This window comes from Lathamus discolor, chromosome 5 (assembly GCF_037157495.1).
Source record: "Lathamus discolor isolate bLatDis1 chromosome 5, bLatDis1.hap1, whole genome shotgun sequence".
In the NCBI taxonomy this organism is placed as follows: domain Eukaryota; kingdom Metazoa; phylum Chordata; class Aves; order Psittaciformes; family Psittacidae; genus Lathamus; species Lathamus discolor.
This window is the reverse complement of record NC_088888.1, coordinates 116669319-116687553: the sequence shown is the minus strand read 5'-3', so window position 1 is coordinate 116687553 and position 18235 is coordinate 116669319. Positions and strand designations below refer to the sequence as shown.

Here is an 18235-nt window from a genome sequence, read left to right as displayed (position 1 = left end):
GTAAGATCTCTGTACTGAAGTAGTATTTTCTGGATACACAGCTGGGAGACAGCTAAGGCCACTGTCCTGGTTTTCTTACAGCTTCATCTGCTGCGAAATCCATTCAGAAGGAAGATACTTGATGCCATTTTGCAAGACTTCAAAAACTCTTCCCCTTCAAAAAATACTGACATGCCAAAGTCATGTGCACGAAACAAGGAATTTTTCCAAATTTTAACACCCGATTTTAAAGCCACAGATTAGCATTACCTTTCCAGTAGAAGACAGACAAAAAAAAAAAACCAAATAAATGAAAGAGCAGCCTTTTAGTTTTGTTCTCAACTTTTCTACCTTCCCATCCAATACAACCCTAAAAACATGCAAACCATTTCACAATTTTAAGGGAGTATTTTAGATATACAGAAGAGATTAGCTGTTTTAGTACAGCAGCCCATTCTAAGCGAGAATCATGATTTCACATAATGATTTTTTAAACAGCTCTGATTGTGGTTGTGTCTCTAGCTTCTTTAAGGTCAGGCCTTCAACAGCACACGGCTGTTGCCCTTTCCCTCTGTCATGGTTTAAGCCCAGCCAGTAATTCAGTACCACGTAGCAGTCTGCTCACCCTCCTCCCTTCCTCCCCCCGATCCCAAAGGGATGGGGAGAAGAATCAAAAGAATGTAACTCCCACAGGCTGAGATAAGAGCAGTCCAGTAACCAAGGTATAACAGAAACCACTACTGCTGCCACCAATAACAATAATAAGGGAAATAACAAGGGAAGAGAACACAACTGCTCACCACCCGCCGACCAATACTCAGCCCGACCCCGGCAGTGATCTGGCCCTTCTGGGTAACTGCCCCCAGTTTATACAGTGGGCATGACGTGCTGTGGTATGGAATGCCTCTTTGGCTAGTTAGGGTCAGGCGTCCTGTCTCTGCTTCCTCCCGGCTTCCCCTCCTCCCTGGCACAGCATGAGACTCAGAAAGTCCTTGGTCAGACTAAACATTACTAAACAGCAACTGAAAACAGTGTTACCAGCGCTGTTCCCAGGCTGAAAGTCAAAAACACAGCACTGCACCAGCTACTATGAAGGAGAAAAATGGCGGCTACTGCTGAACCCAGGACACCCTCACAGCTCCAAATCTCCTACATGACCAAAACCTTCAGTCTTTGATACAAACTTTATATGCACATATATAACAAACATGATAGTACTTGTTAAAAACAAACAACAAAAAAAAGTCTTGTACACACAATTTTTACACCTGAGGCAGTAAAAGTCAGCATGGAACAGTCTAGGTTTGGAAAGGGAAAGAAAGGCGAAAAGAAAAATAAAAGACAGTTTCTCAGAATTAGCTTTTGAGGAAAGGAACAGGCAGGGTGTGCACTGGCATATGACAGACGTTTTTTAAGCCACCATTGTCCAGGTCAATCCACCCAGACACCTGCATTTACTGTAGGAGATAAGAATTGGTCAGACACTGTATGAAATATTTCTGCGGGCCTGCTTGGGCATCAAGAGCCACATTTCTCCATTACACCAGCTTAGCAAAAATAGAAGATGGGGAGAGAGGCATTAAGGAATAGCTGTGGGACACGGAGGAGCAGACAGGCGCCCACCAACCACAGTTCGTACACTTAGACTGGCTACGAGAGAAAAGTCAGCAGCTAAACCACCTCACACCTCACCACAGGACTGCAAGCAGGGTGGGGCACATAGAGAATGACAGAAACACTGGGGTAGAATTGTTAATGTACATACTCATTTTCCTTCTCTCATTTCTTTAGTCCTCCCGTTCCATCAGTAAAAGTCATCAGAGCAACAAATGCCTTGTGGCAAGTTTGTGACAGAATGCCTAATGGCAGTTTTAGAAGTCTTAACAAGCTCCCAGGACCAAAGCCAGATATGCTAGAAAATTTTCTTGGGATTGTGCCAGTGTGGCACCCCTGTGTCTCCCATTGATAGTGACTGAACACAGTATTTTGCTGCTGTTACTGCTGATACACAGCAGCAGGATGTTATCATACATTCAGCAATTTCCTTTTGTGGAAAGGACAAGAGGGAATGCAATTCTAGTTTGGCCTCATATTGATATGAAACAATATAGAATATAGTTACTATATAGAAACCGTTATGAACTGCTCCTCCTAGAAGTAACTTTGGACTAAGTGATAAAGTTTGATGCAGTCAGTTAAAAAAAGTTACACAGACAACCATTAAAAAAAAAAAAAAACAACAAACTCAAAACTACCTTTAAGACCTGTGAAACTGGAAGAAACTGGATTTAGAAGGGCAACACATCAGTGACCTAAATGTGGAGACGGCTTGGAATTAAAGGTACAGAAACTATGTAGAATTTGTATAGCTTATAGGAAAGGGTGTCCAAAGACAGTGTATTACCTGGCATTAAAAAGAAAGAAAATAAAAAAGGAACATAAAGAAAATCAACTGATCACAAAGAACTCTGTCATGCATGTAGGACTGATGACAAAGGAGGTAACAGAAGTCAGTCTCTGTCAGCTGCCAGGCATGGAGCATGGAAAGAGAAGTAGCACATTAATACTTTCTACCACCACCATTATAATTGAAGAAAATTATATCAAAGCACACAAATGCATATTGGTATGCAGACGTACCACACTGCAAACCTACCTCCTTTCAGTACAGGCTCAGAAATTCTCTCAATCAGGAGATCTTTTTCCAACATCCAAGATGGAAGCACTCTTTTTCTCTGGGTAGATTTTGACTCTTCACTTGCATTATCATCAAAAGGAGGAACCTGAAACAACATTCACTGTTTAGTACCTTTTTCCATTTACAGAACAGGGGGAAAAAACCTAAATTACAAGTTTGTACACAATTATGTCCTTCAAACACAGCCTGGCTAACTACCTGCTTTTTGGATGGTGCCCATTGCCTGTTTTTTTATATTTCTTTTTCTGCTCCACTCAGAAAAATGACATCTGTAGAAACATTAATGCAGGAAAAAAAAAAAAACAACTCCTCAGACCTTTGGAATAAATATCTAAAAGACTACAAACTGAAAATTTCAAAGAAGAGCTTTACCAGCATCTATCTTGGTATAGAGTTTCCACATGTAAAGATAAGAGAAAGAGCAGGTTTAACAAACAAATGCCTGTTTGTCAAAACAGGCAACCTGCCCCCCAAAGACCCAAACAACCAGAACCCCAACCAATCAGGAAAAACAACAGAAAAGTCTTGCTAGCATTCTTTCAATTCCTTTCTCCAGAAAAGAACCACACTCTAACTCATCTGTATAAACAAGTAAATACACCAAACTCACGTTCAGGACATACTTATTTACTCTAAGTCATTCCAACTGTTTGAATCTCTACTTACTACTAAAAGGTGTCCATCCCAGAAATCTCAGCTACAGTAACTGCTGCCATTTCATTTCTTGTATGTAGATATTGTTACTATCTACTATACAATGATGTTGATTAGTGTATTCTTTTCAGCACTATGTTGGTAGACACACAAGAGAAGAACCAAGGAGAATCCTGCTGGCTCCATATACTATTTATCAGACTGTCTGAAAGCCATTTGACTTGGCAGTGTTTAAAAGAGGAAGAAGATTCTTGCTTTGAAAACTCTGTTTTGCTGGACAGCAAGCTGGCTGCCAGGGAAAAGCTGGAGGGCTCTTTATCTGTGTGTTTGGATGGATCTTGACAACACAACTCCATCACAACTGCACAATTCAAGTGAAATAGGCCGCTAGTACACTACGAACAGATATTATTTGTTGCCAGCACAAAGCATCACCACAGTCCAACTACAGGCACTCCAGATGCACATTTCAGAGGCTTTCAGGCTGGTTGGAAGAACAGGCATTCATTCCTCTAGCCCTTTGCAGGTACCAACACAGACCACAGCCCAGAACTGGACTTTGTTCTGTAGTACTGAACTCAGCTACAATATAGTTAGGTCAAAATATTCCTGTAGCAATAGCAATTTTTGTATATTTGAGAGAACAAATTATTGCAGCACAATTATCATAAACATAAATACACAATACAAGTATATTCATATACTTGTGTAGCACACAATCCTAATCAATAAAACAACAGATATTTTGAATATACAACTTTGTCATCATTTACTTCTCAGAGACAAAAAGAAATGGGTTTAGCAAACACACCACCTTTCAACACATGCCTGCAAATGTTAAAACCTAATTTAAAAAATTAAGCACCCACCGAATGTCTGGAAGTAGCAGCATTTTTTGTCATTTTTGCAGCTCCCTGTACCTCCGAGTTGGAACAAGCTGGTTCTATTAACAATGGACTACAAGACGTCTCAACCGGGGGAACACTCGGTGTTTCTTATGCATCAACCTCCTGGTTTTCTTCTGACAAAGCAAAACAATTGGTAGTTATTCAAACAAGTATAAACATGTACTTTTTACTCAAACACAGAAGCTGGTCTGAACATTGACCATTCATACACTTCTAAACTGAATGCAACATATTCTTACATCAATTTGCAGAGGAAACAAACATTCCTTCTTTTCTACCTTCCACTAGAAATATTCTGAACAAAAACACATTCCAATCCCTGCTGGTCACCACTGTAGTGGTTTGGGGTTTAAGTACGTAATTTATACTAGTCACTGCCATGGCAAAACTTTGAGAAGGCTGAAATCACAGCTTAGAATTTTTCTGCAAATCTTTGAAAGTTCCCAGAATTGGATTCTACAGTAAACGTGAGATAACAACACTGAGACCCAGTTTTCAGGATCAGCCACACAATGAATCCAGCACTTCTTGTCTAGCCCTCACTAAAGGTTACAATTCTGCAGCTCTGACGTGCCATCACACACTCAAGGGCTGGTTTTAAAAGGCTCAATTCAGAGCCACCTCACCGGAAAGTGCACCAAAACTGCATCTGTTTTCCCTTCAACCCTTTACCCTTCCACTAGACAATTCACATTAAAGCTCACCTAGTTACTATCGCCTACTATGGGCAGGGACACCCTCCCCTAGAGCGGGTTGCCCCAAGCCCCATCCAACCCGGCCTTGAACATCTCCAGGGCAGCCACGGCTTCCCTGGGCATCCCGTGCCCGTGTCTCACCACCCTCCCAGGGCAGAATTCTGTCTTAGTGTCTCGCCTGTATGTTTAATGACTGCTGTATGCACCGCACAGCACCCCTCGGGAGCCGCTGCCGCCCCTTCCACAGCTTCCTGCGTTACAGGCAAGGCACACACTGATCGGCCGCGCTGTTCGCTGCCTCCTGAAAAGGAACACAAGCCACCAAGCAGTGCCGCACACAACAGGCCCCTGCGGGCGCTCCCCGAGAGGTTATGGCTCTGCACGGGCTCCGGCCTTGGCCTGTGGCCTCTGAACACGGGGGATCGAGACACAAACCCACCCTGACCTCGGCCGGGAGCACACGCGGCAGGGCCACAAGATGCGCCCTACACCGCGCGGCAGGCCGAGGCGGGGGAAGGCCGCAGCCCGGCCCCTCGGAGCGATGCACCGGTAGCTCGGGGCGTTCAGGGGCGGGACCGGCCTCACCTCGGGGGTACCGGGACGGGGCAAGGCTCGGCCGAAGCGACCGCCGAGGGTCCCTGGCGCGCCGGCGGATGACGCAGGGACGCTCCGTCACATGACGTGCAGCGGCGGAGCCGGGAAGCGGAAGGATTCGCCTCCAAACACAAACACCGGCACCCCCGGCGCACGGGCACCCCGGCAGGGTCGGCGCCATGCCGGCGGGCGCGGAACAGGGCCCGCGGGCCGCGGATCACCGCGGCAACCCGCCGTGACGGGGGGTGCCCTCCGCGCCCCGAGGCTGCGGGGATGGACGAGGAACGCGCTGCCGCCGGCGGCCCGGAGCTCCTCCCCTCCGGCCGAGGGGGAGCGGGCCCGGCTGACTTCGTGGCTCTCCTCCCACCGGAGGTCAGCTCCCGGATTTTCAGCGACCTCGACGTTGAGAGCTTGTGTCACGCGTCCGTGACATGCAAGGGCTGGCACCGCGTCATCGAGAGCAACGACCGCCTGTGGAGACACCACTGCCTGAGCGTGCGGGCTGTGTGCCAGCGGGAGATCGACTGCGACCGAGGAAACGGATATTCCTGGAAGGTAAAGGTAACGCCGGCGACGTCGTGTCGGCAGCGTCGAGGCTTCTGGGATTGGCAGTACAAGCGTGTCACATTACTTCAGCAGAGCTCCGCTGTCGCAGGGTAATGGGAGAACCGCTGTAATCACAGCGTGGCTCTGTAGTGCTTCCCAACAGCTGGACGTCTGGTAAAATGCACACAGGCATGAGTCCAGGCTGACCTGCTTCCTGCCCACGACCACATCTGGCCAGCTGAGATCGCTCCATTTAGTCCTCACCGCCCCACACAGCCTCAGCACTGATGCTGTGGCTGCCCCATCCCTGGCAGTGTTAAGAGCCAGGCTGGACAGGGCTTTGAGAGCAGCCTGGTGTAGTGGAAGGAGTCCCTGCCCATGGCAGCGGGTTTGAACAAGATGAGCTTTAAGGTCCCTTCCAACCCAAACCATTCTATGGTTCTGTGACTCATCACATCAAAGTCTGCACAGCCCTAGCATGGAAGAAAGCCTGCATTCCTGTAGGCAGGGCTGGGGGATAGAAGACAACATAGCCCCACTTGGCAGTACATGCTCTCTAGCTGTATTTGGTGGCAATAGTTCTGGTGAGGAATGACTTCCCAGAATTGCATCGTGGCTAGCTCTGCTTCAGTACACCTTAAGCAACATGCATCCAGGAGGGAAAAAAAATCAGGGTAGAGACAAGGAAACATGGAGAAGCTCCGAGAAGCTGTTTTGAAACTCCCCACACACACTCCCAGTCACAGCTGCTCTGAGGAGTTCAGAGCTGATCACACTGGAAGATCTATCGCAGCCTGCAAGCTGAGGTAGGTCAGGAAGGGAGAGGTTTCACAGTCACGACTCTGGACCAGCTAGAGCGTGATTCCCCACCTTTTTTTAGCTGGTGTGATCGAGAGCAGGGGGACCATGGAGGGGTGAAAAGAGAGATGCAGCAGCAAAAAAAGGAAAACCCAAACCCAAAACAACCTAGTTCTGGACTCTCACATGCAGAGGTGTTTCAGCATGAGGCAAAGCCATGAGCAGGTAGTGGTTGCCTTTTGAATGTACAGATCTTGCTACTCTTGCACAGGAATTTCCAGAGCTACCTGTACTGATTCTCTATCTTATCTGGTGGGGATTTGAAGTAGAAGGAACAAACACACAGAATCAGCATCTTCTTGCACTAAAAGGCTGAAGACAGTTTTCTTGCAACAAAAGGTTGCTGAAGAGAAGAAACCAGCCAGCCTGCGTTAAGAGCCCAGATGAGTTAAAGGTCACAAGTAACCTCAATAGGAAGAGAAAGTGAAAGGCATTTCTTTTAAGGAGTAAGGAAGAAGATGAATTCCTTGTTTAGGGTTTTCATCTTGACCTTCAAAGAATTAAGGCAAGAAGTGGTTCTCCACCCAACTTAGAACGGAACAGTTGGACATAGATGAAGGTCTGCTTCTTGGTAGCAGCATACCTTCCTGGGCTTAGTCTAGATATCCAAAGACACATGTCAAATCCTTTTTCTAGCATTACTCTTCCAATGCAAAAACTTACTTCATTGAATGCAGCTGAAATCAGTTCATTTCCAAGACTTGCGCTGTCTGTTTTTCCATCAGATCACGTTACTGAGAAACTACTGGAAAAGCAAAGTGAAGCAAGAATGGCTGAGTGGGAAATACAGCAACATTCCTTCACGGAACAGCTTGCCAGAAAAGAGCATGTACCCCATGGATGTTGACACATGGGGAGAAATCCTGGAAGCAGAACTTGAGAGATGAGAAACCAGTGCTTGTTCTAGCAACTTAAGAACCTCTTGTTATAGCAACTTAAGAACCTCTTGTTCTAGCAACTTAAGAACCTGCTATCAACAACTCACAGACTGCCAAACTGTAAATATTCTGCTGTTCAAAATCAGTTGTTTGCAAACATATGATGAAAGCTTCTAAAAAAAAAAAAAAAGTTATGCATTTTTTTATTTGCACTTTATCTGATTATTTTGCTGTAAAATTCTAAGTAAGACTAAATATTCAGTTGTTATTTTATATGTGTAAATTTAATGTTCTGCTGTATTGTCAAAGAGATGTTGATTGCACTTTTTATTTCAGTTTGCACTTACGTTGGAAGAGATGACTTTTAACAAAAAACGTGTGTTTGACTTGAAGTGTATTGTACCAGCAGCACAACATGAGAGCCCATGAAGGCAGGCTGGGGAAGACATTGGAAAGAAAAGGACAAGGCAGCCACCTCAGGATCAGCTGAACATCCCCACTGTACGGAGCCCTTCTCTGAACCTGTATCCACTGAAGTGCGGAAGTGTCAGTGTTCAGCAGTGCTGCATTTCCACTGTGGGATTTCTGGATTGGAACTGATAGATCCAGGCTCCAGGCAGGACTGAAGCAGCCACATAATTTACAGCCTCTCTGCACTTCAGTCATTTGCATGAGGAGGAGTATAGCAGAATTTACTACTTTAAAGAAAACAACTCAGATAACCATGAGAGATAACACAACTAACTTCATATATTTTTGTAGTTAGGCTAAAAGACATTCAGAAACTTACTTTTCTCCTACATCTCCCATCACATGAACCCTGCTTTACCAGTACTGATTTTTAGTATAGACTTAAAAAAATGCTGCTAGTAAAAGAGGAGATGCCTGTCACATTGCACAACACGGAGGTCACCACAAAACCAACCTATTGCAATTCAATTTGAATGCCACCTTTCCCTACTTACTTTGCACTAAAGAGTAAATTCAGCGGGAAGACGCTTTGAAGGTCCCTATCGCTGGAGTTATTCCTACAAAATTCAGTCACCAATCTGGGACGAATTCTCTATGGGAAGATTTCTACCATGCTTATGAAACTTAGTTAATGTGAAGTGATTTCAAATCAACTACTGTGGACTTTGGCAGAGGACCGTTTGGCAACATAAGGACAGAAATGCCTTGTCATGAGCATGAAATTCAATGACACTAGATCAGGCCCCTGTTAGATACCGAATTTGTTTAAATTAAGTCCAGCCCTGACTTTTAACAGGGCCAGATAACGCTAGATGGAGCAGTAGAGCAGTTCTGCTCTGAAAATACAGATCATGGTCATCTGGGCTGCCGTCCAACATTGGGCTTTTTTGTTCGATGATGCTGGTGGTTAAACAAAACCATTTGTTTAAACTTGCTTACAACTTATCCATTTTTATTTGCTCACCATTATCTAACTGTAGCAGAATATCGGTGAAAATATCTAGTATTTTTTAGTCCCCTTTATTGCAAGCGTGTGGGCTCACAGGCTGTTATAGGCACCCATCTCTACAGGCCAAGGAAGAAACAGAACAGCCAGGTGAAACTGGTAGTTCTAAAATGCTTCCAAGAACAGAATGTTATCTGTGTTCCCTTTTCTAGTTTGTAACATTCAACAGATTTCATCAAAACTGATCCACTTCTCTTAGCCTCCTACATTTTCCCCATTAGAACAGACTTTCAGTTCATAAGCACCAGTACCTTTTCTAAATCATGAGTAGCATATCTAATTAAGAGAGCTTTCTCAGCCACAGTATTATGTGACATGATGCAATGACTGCATAATGTTTCTTACACATCTTCTGCAATTCATTCTTTATAGGTGTTAGTCCCGGTATCAGGACCCCATTGCTTTAGGTTGTATAAAGATGCATGATAACTCTCTTTACTGCCAAAAGAGTTGACACTATTCTTGGGGGACGACTACTACATTAGCCAAAATGGATGCAGCATCCAAAATTCACTGAAGCTTCTGATATCACCCTGCTGCCAAACATGGCTGAAGTGTAACACAGAATAAAGAACATCGACAAATGTAGTGGATGCAGCACAATTCTTAGTGAATTGCGAACACTGCTTCCTTTATTATTAGTAATTCTGCTCTGAGATTATATCTAGTTAGTTCAAATGGAAAACCCAACACACACCACACCTAAGCACAACAGTTTTTCCACAGCTGTCAGTTCTCATGTGTGTGTCAGTATATTATCATGTATGTGTCAGTTCTCATGTATCATGTCCCAGGATACAAATTTTAAATAGAATAATTATTCTGGTATAAATCCTAACACAGAATTGTTTCACTCTGCACTTCAATGTAGCTTTTCCCCCTTCTCATACGAGCATAGGAATCACCAGTATCTGTCATGCCTCTACCTCTGTCCAGATCAGGTGGCTGTACCTCTTTAACCACACAAGGAATTAAACACTCAGCTGTGCAGTTAGACAAGGCCTGGATCTTTAAATGTGGGGTAGCGGTGGTGTAAGTTTCTCATGAAAAATCTATTACTGAAAGAAAAAGTCCCAAGTATTTAAGCACAAGTTCTCATTAAAACAAAGTTTGTTTCCCCCCTCCCCATGCTGAGCCCCTCCTTTAAGGGATTTCATCCCCCCTGGGAATTTCACTACCTCAGTTCTGGTCTTCTGTTCTAGCCCTCTCTGCCCCTGTACCACCTACTCAGCCTCTCAGCTCTGCTGCAGGCTGGATGTGCTCTCTTCCCCTTAAAGACACCTCAACAGCATCCATCACTCCAAACAGTGGCACTTCCTACACCACGTAGTTTAGGTGCATCTTTCTTCCTCTCCTGCCTCTGAATCAAAACGGCAGAAATTACAGCAACAGGAAGATTGTATTGGTCCTAGATTAGCCTAATGCACAGGTATCCTCCCCCAGAGAGCAGCCAAGGCCACACAAACCCACAAAGCTCACCTGCTACTCCAGGACCTGCAACAGCTACCCTCACACCTAGGTGGCTGGTGAAACCCTTTTTGTGCTTCAGTGCCCAGCTCTCTTACCCACAAGTTCTTGAGGAAGTGGCAAGTTCTACTTTAGCAAACCCCGCTGACCTTCCCGCTGCGCTCACATACCACTTCTACCCTCCTACTCAGAAGGTTTCAGCTGCAGAAAGGTGCCCAAGGCATCCATCACCCAGGCATCCCGTCAGTCACACAGCCTTCCTGCCGTTCACCTTCTGCCACCCAGCTTTCCAAAGGCAGAGGGGCATTTTGAGAGAGCACATGAAGCTTATGTGGTGCAGAGCAATTAGGATGTCCTCCACTCACACACGGCTTAAACATGAGCTTAAAACAGCCAGGCTTCTGGTATGAAAAAAAAAGCTCCCCTGCTGTATAAAATGTCCCAAGCTGCTGCGCACAGCTGGACATCAAAATGCCCAGCACTGAAGCTCAACCCGAGTATGTTATTTCTGTATTTCCAAGCCCACGTGTGACGTTAGAACCTTCCTTGCGAATACTCAGTTTTGCAGTGCTCCATTTCTGAAGGGAGGAGCTGACAGTGTGGCTTTATTGCACCATAGTGCAGGATGTGGCTTTGGGCCATTAACAGTCACACTAGACAAAAAAGAAAGCACGAGATGTTTAATCACCACAGACTTTTCTTCATTAGACCACTCAAATCTCAAAGCTAATCTTGTCAAAAGAAGCCTTTCTGCTGATAGGCTGGCACTAATGTCTCCAGTCTTTATCCTTGTCATCTCTAAAAGGTACCGAGTGGCAGAGTTATCCCAACTGAAGACAGAATAGTTGGGCTCAGGACTAGGATTGGCTCTTTCAGCCCACCAAAGCTGACAGAAGGGTCATAAAAGCATACAGATGGGAGGATTTTGGTAGTTGTGGTGTTATTATTTTCTCTCCAAATGAACTCGGGTAGAGGCCTATCAGATTCGCAGGAGTTGCTGAAGCAACTTCATGGTTGTCTTTCAGCATATTGCTTGTTTGGAAAAGTCTGTCCCTAAAGCCCTGGAAGGAATCGCCTGCTGCATTTAACACCACGTCAGCAGCTGCTTCTGATCAGCACAGCAATGCTAAAAACTGGGGGTTAGCGGTGTTTTGGTTTGGGTTTATTTTTCAGGCCTCTGCTAAGGGCTGGACCCATTTCAGCTATTCTGGTAAACCAAAAAACCTGAGCTACAACTGTGGCTAGAAGGGGGAGAAGGAAAGAGGTGACGGACAGCGGTCTCGGAGGTGCTGGGAGACCTACCAAGATAAAACCCTGGAGGACAATTCTATGTAGCAGCAGTTACCTGCAGCCCCTCAGAATTGTCCTGTACAACACTGCCACCCGTGTCCAGCAACCCTGGATTTACAAAGCGGGGGGGGGTTGGAATAAAAACCAGTCTACTAAAGCATGCAAATTGGGTACAATATGAGCTTTTTTTGTTCCACATTTAAATATATTGTTAGAATGGCACGTGATGGTTTTAATGCGTGGCCCTTAAAAATCTTAACAGGCAAAGGAGCTACTGCTTGCAGATGTGGAAGCATCGACTGCAGAGGTTGCTTTGTGGCTGAGATGCCAGACACTTGAACCTCTACACAAAGACTTCTCCAGATGCCACAGAACAGCATCAGCCATCAGATGAAGTATTAGCCGTAGCACTAAATACTGCTTTTAAATGTCTGAGTGATCTCAGAATACCAAACAGAAAACACCACGAGATGCTACCAGCTACCCATTGGAGGATTCAACTTGAAGGCTGAATTGCAGGTATAGATTGAGCAAGCTGGGAACAGGGGGAAAAACTTCAAGCAAACAGATCAGCCACCTCAGGGCTTTAATCCTAACAGAGGAAAAGAATATGTTGAGAAAGGCAAAACATTTTTCTGTATCAGCAGTATCTTATAGCTAATAAATGAAATACGACAGTACCCTGGGAGAACCTGATTTATCTGTTCAACTGAGCGACTATTTTCAATAGCTATTTTTCGGTCACAATGCTAAAGAACAAGAGTGCTGTACAAATTTAGCTAGGAGTTGCTAACACCTAGGTTTCACAAGATACAGTATATACAGCCATTTGACAGTACAGCCAATAAGAGAAGCTTGCCTCGTTTCACCAAGTGTGGCTGACCAAACCAGTCATCTTTTCTAATGACACCTTTATTTTTTAACTAGGCTTTTGTCAATTTTGTCTTGCTTATACTGCTCTTTAAAGCCATTCTAACACGCAACTTTTATCAACAGACATACTTAGAGACAATCATGCTGGGGGCTCCTCTAATACTTAAATAAGGAGACTATAACAGCATTTAATATCCATAATGTAAGCAAACATCTATGCAAAGCATGTAGGTATGAGGAGATGAGAGGAAGTTTTTGCTGTTCTAAAGGGGTGACCAGAGACCACTTGGTATGCTGTAGCACTGTAGTGACAGGACAAGGGGTAACGGGTTAAAACTTAAACAGGGGAAGTTTAGATTGGATATAAGGAGGAAATTCTTTCCTGTTTGGGTGGTGAGGCACTGGAATCAGTCGCCCAGGGAGGTTCTGAGTGCTCCATCCCTGGCAGTGTTCAAGGCCAGGCTGGATGAAGCCTTGTGTGGGATGGTTTAGTGTGAGCTGTCCCTGCCTATGGCAAGGGGGTTGGAACTGGATGATCTTGAGGTCCTTTCCAATCCTAACTATTCTGTGATTCTATGATTCTATGTTTATGTATGTGAGTTCCACTCTATAATGCCTAAGAAGCAGAGCTACATGCTTGCTTTTTATGTTAGAAAGCTTAGGTTAAAATAGCTTTAAGAAAAAGGCGATGTTGTGGAGGGAAGAAGTAACATGGGGGGGAAGCCTTCAAGTAAAAATATTAAGTTAAGAAAGGCAAACAAAAAAAAAAAAAGAAAAAAAAAACCACACAAAAGAAACCCACCTTATTTTACCACTTATGTACTAGAATGATGAAATAGTTCCTTTTATTAATCAGAAAACTTCATAGGAGGGTTAAAAATCTGGTCCAAACAAAGCTTCCTATTATTAAAAAATACTGCATGCCTGTATCTTGACTTTGTTACTGTACTTTCACCATCACATACGAGCGAGACACAGCAATTTAAGCCTTCAAAAGCAGGACACTTGCATACACACATAGCAGAAACAATGAAGGATAAAAAGGAAAGTTTCTTGGTTTTCTTTTTATATACTTCAGTGCTCAAGAAAGGATTCTCAGTCTTTTCCGTATGATGTGGAAGCAGGTAGATGAAGAGAGTGATTATACACTGATTTTTATAATTGATACTCTTATCAGACTGCAATAGGTTCTAGTATATTTCATAAGGAGAAAGGGGCTAATGGCAATACATTAAGAAAGTTATCAATGTCCTTTTAATCTCTGGGTTTGAGGATTTGGGAAAATTGGGGGGGGGGTGTTCATTAAACTAGCCAACCCCCAGTCCCTCCTCCTCTCCCTTCATCACTCTGGTTTATTAATAGTCAAGATGTTGGTGAAAGACATACTGAAGGCAAATTCCCAGATTTACTAATATATTTTCCCCTCCCTTTCAACTACATTAAACAGAAATCCACCAGTTTCATGAGCATTTGCCTTCAGTTCCTTTCCTCCCTCCTTCTCAGGCCTTTCTCAGGGATGGAAAAAGAGAGGGAAATGTGTTACCATCTCAAAAAAGCAAAGCAGCCTATACAGGGAAGATGAAAAGTTTTACTACACCCCAATACACTTACAGTGGAAGGCCAATGAAGCATGAAAAGCAGCATTTTCCTCAGCTTTCACACATGGTTTTAACTCTCCCTTCAACCAAACTGAAGGGGGGGGGAAAACTAAGCAATCTGCAGGAACCAGAAACAAAGTGTGGAAAGCCACACTTTTGGTTTAAATGTGAAGCAGGAAGTTCTTTGTGCTAATCCAGGGAGGAGGGAAAAGCTTATTTTGAGGCCAAATGAGAAACTCTCTTTCAAGAAATCTCATGAGCAACAGCAAAAGAAAAACCTTGTTTTCAGTGGGAGATTTCTGAAGGGTGTTTTTTGCTTGTTTGGCTTGTAGATCTCCACCCCACCATCTCAAGAGGAAAAGCAGTTCCTAAAATACCTTCAAAAAGTGATGAAATAACCACATTCAAATTATTCTTCATGCATCAGATTCAGACTTGAATTATATCATCATCCCACACAATAAAAACAACTCATAGCACACACGGCAGTCCCCTGCCACATTCATCTTTCAGGTGGGCCTGGACTAAGTCTCATTCTCTTACTGAAGCTGCTTCCACACTCCTCTTTCCGGCTACAATCCAGCACTGGAGGAGCCTGGAGGGAGCATTACTAGGGCTCTATATTGCAAAAAGGCTCCCTCTTGCAGCTGAGCCACGTGTGGTAGGCAGGCAAAGGCATCTGGAAGAGCACCATCGCTTCACCGGTCAGAACACTGACCCAGCCTCAACCATTTGCTTTTTAAGTCATCTCCGAGTTCCTTAGTGCCGCACAAGTAACACAGAAAGATATGAGACACATACTCAGGAGCCCCACTCCTGGGTAGCAGAGAAAGGGTTAGAAAGCAGTAGAAAGACCCCTTGCTGTCAAGCTTGGTCACAAGAAGCAGTACTGAGATATCCATCATGTGTTCTGATGTTAAAGAGCAAACATCTGACACTTTATACACTGAAAACTGCTCTTTTTACAGGCTAAATAGCCAACTATGCAATTACTTAATTGTATAATCTGAAAACAATCAAAACCAGAGGCATACAGCCTTGCATTTTATTTTATCCTAGCTTTTGAAAAGAACCTCTGGCATATCCTGGTGCATCATTAACACCTAGATTCCACCTTATTTATTTTAGGACAAACTTAACATTACTTAAAAAATATTCAAGTAGGTAGGCTAGGGAACTTGGCACTATTTATTGCATAGCACATGCAGTTTTCTCAGGCTGCCAAAGCTATCAAACCCCAAAACTCCCCCAAGAAAGGCGGCTGGTGAGAAGAAAAGAGACGAAAAGACTGGAGCACACATTCCCCTGTTAGCTGGCAGAAAACTCAAAAGAGGAGACAGAAATTTGAAGCCTGCCCTTTTACTGCACACAGAAGTTCACACTGAGAATGGTAAGGTCTCGATACGTCAATGAGAAGACCACAGTTCACAGGCAAATATACAAGCCCTTTCAAATCACAGACTAAAGGCACCCACAGAAATACTGACTGCCAACAAATGGCAGAGAACTGTGAACTACTCATTTTGCTTTTCAAAGTTCCTCCTATAGTCGCCTACAGCTTTAAAAGGTACAAACTGAAAAAGAGAACAAAAAACCCAACAGCTCACCCCCAATCTACTAGAACATTTCTGCGTCTCACCAGAAAGGTTATTTAAGGGAAGCTTTCAGGCTTCTTAGTTTTGGTGTTATCCAAGCCTGAACAAACAGAAGCACTTTAAAGCATTTAACCAGAGCCCTGTGGAGCAAGTTGTTTAAACTTGAAATAACTTCTGCAGTATTTGAGAACAAATAAGAAGCAAACACACAAACAAGGAAATTATTGGTGTTTAACATTTGTAGAAAGGTGAACTCAAAGACAGAAGCAGTATTACTGCACTGAAGAATGAACTGCAATACTATAAGAACAAATACAAATGAAAACTTCATCTAAGAGAGAGACTTGACAGTACACACTAGATCATACCTCAGAGGCCTTGACAGATTTTCTCCTCTTTATGAATACACTTGGATTAAAGATTCCTCAATAAACTGCTCTATTACTAAAACCACATTTTCAGTAGATCTTTAACACTTTCTGTTAGCTACTCCGAAATAAAAGGCAAAACCAGCACATTACAAAGAACAGCACCAAGATAATTACATTTAGCAACAAAATAATACTAACATTACCATTCAGAAGAAAGCTACAGAGTAAGGAAAGTAAGCAGCTCCTGGAAACCACTGCTAAAGATGCATTAAGACAGAACTACTTCCATATGCAATGCTTATTTAATCGTAAGAAGTAACACCTGTGGCTGAAAGCTTGTTGGGTGGTTGCGGTCCTCATGGATGTTATTTTTTCAGTGTATGGAGCTTGCTTTTTCCTTGGTTTTGTCCATGTTTTCTTTCAAACTATGGAATAAGGAGCTATGTGTCTACATGAGTGTTTTTATGGGTGCAATGGTTAATATACATTCCTTAAAACCTGACTGTAGTAAGTACACAGTCAGAGTTCTAGTAGAGGGAAAACTGCTCAGTGTGAGATGTGGCAAGTCAAACACAAACCCAAGAGGACCTTTATAGAAGATTATATCATACAAGTCTTCCAGTAATTGAAGATTACAAATACAGTCCTTATCCACAATGGTTTATTTTCTTGCCTTTTAGTCTACAAAAAAGAACTAATCGCTGTTATGAGTAAAAAAGGACCTCATGTTGATGTATCAATTGCTGAGTGCACAGAAGCGTGATTTAAATAGTTAGAGGGAGAAAACAGATGGAGGAAGCATGAACATGAAGGTCTGCTCTTCTGTTTTTTCTCTTTTAATTAGTAATGCCTTGTGGTAGGCCTGTTCCCTCTTCTCTTGTGCTAGTACTCAGGATAGATGTCTCTTCACTTCCATGCCTTCTAAGTAACTAGGTTGGCCTCATGATCTATGCTAGACTTGTAGCTGCTTTTAAATACTGAATTGGACACCATCTGTTTAGTATCTCTAGAAATTGTAGTGATGTACCTTTTTTCTTTTCATATACAGACATCTATTACAATAGTCATTCACCAACTTAGCTCCAGCAGCTCTCTCCTTAGCAACTTTCTTGACTCAGTTCAAGGATTGTGACAACTGTCATCATCTCACTTAGAACTCCTAAGGTCAGACTGCTGGTGGTATTCAGGTACCTACTTTGCTTTTCAAAAGCACTGCCATGAGTTAGGAAACCAAATCTTTGAAAACTAGCCCCATAATAACTGACCCATGATTCATTCCTTGTGCAGAGCTTATCGGAGAGAAAAGGTCTGTGAAATGTACTGATTTTCTTGTCAGGCCCTGTCTGAAAATGGACTAGGGCACATTCTCCCTAGAATACAGAGCTAATTCTTGATGTCAAGAAATGCATAAGAACCTGGCTAAAAGGAAGAACAGTTTGGAGTCACTCCCAGTATGAGTCTCGGGCAAATGAAAGCATTTATAGCAGGAAAAATAGGTAGAGTGATATCAGACGTACACTTCCAATTCTTCTGTTTCCACCAAGAAGCAGGGACTCCCACAAACCTTTGTGTGTGATCTATCTTCAAAAGAACTACCTATCAGGTTATAGACCCTATTGCTATAGTCTGGTACACACATCAGAGCTCTTCCACAAAGACACTGACTAGCATCATCTACCTACCAGAGAAAATACAGTTCATACATGGGCAGATGGACCCTTGACTAGGCACAGGGAAAAAAAGACGAGGTCAGA

At 43.5% G+C, this 18235-nt stretch overlaps 2 protein-coding genes across 7 annotated transcripts in view; one reads left to right on the top strand and one right to left on the bottom strand.

Annotated features, from left to right (window-relative positions):
• Positions 1–17038, bottom strand: part of APLF (aprataxin and PNKP like factor) — a 37463-nt gene extending 20425 nt beyond the window's left edge. The window contains exons 1-3 of one of the 6 annotated variants that reach the window (XM_065682287.1): positions 16685–17038; positions 4201–4352; positions 2636–2762 (exon numbers count right to left, since the gene is read on the bottom strand). In XM_065682287.1, coding sequence (XP_065538359.1) covers positions 2636–2762; positions 4201–4233 — 160 coding nt within the window. In that variant the 5' untranslated portion in view covers positions 4234–4352; positions 16685–17038. The other 5 variants (XM_065682289.1, XM_065682292.1, XM_065682286.1 and 2 more) reach the window with 5 other exon arrangements.
• FBXO48 (F-box protein 48) lies at positions 5603–9875 on the top strand. The gene is made up of 2 exons (XM_065682296.1): positions 5603–6083; positions 7658–9875. Exons 1-2 carry the CDS (start codon positions 5802–5804, stop codon positions 7817–7819), a joined length of 444 nt encoding a protein of 147 aa, XP_065538368.1. The 5' UTR covers positions 5603–5801; the 3' UTR covers positions 7820–9875.
• Positions 17039–18235: the final 1197 nt, after the last annotated feature.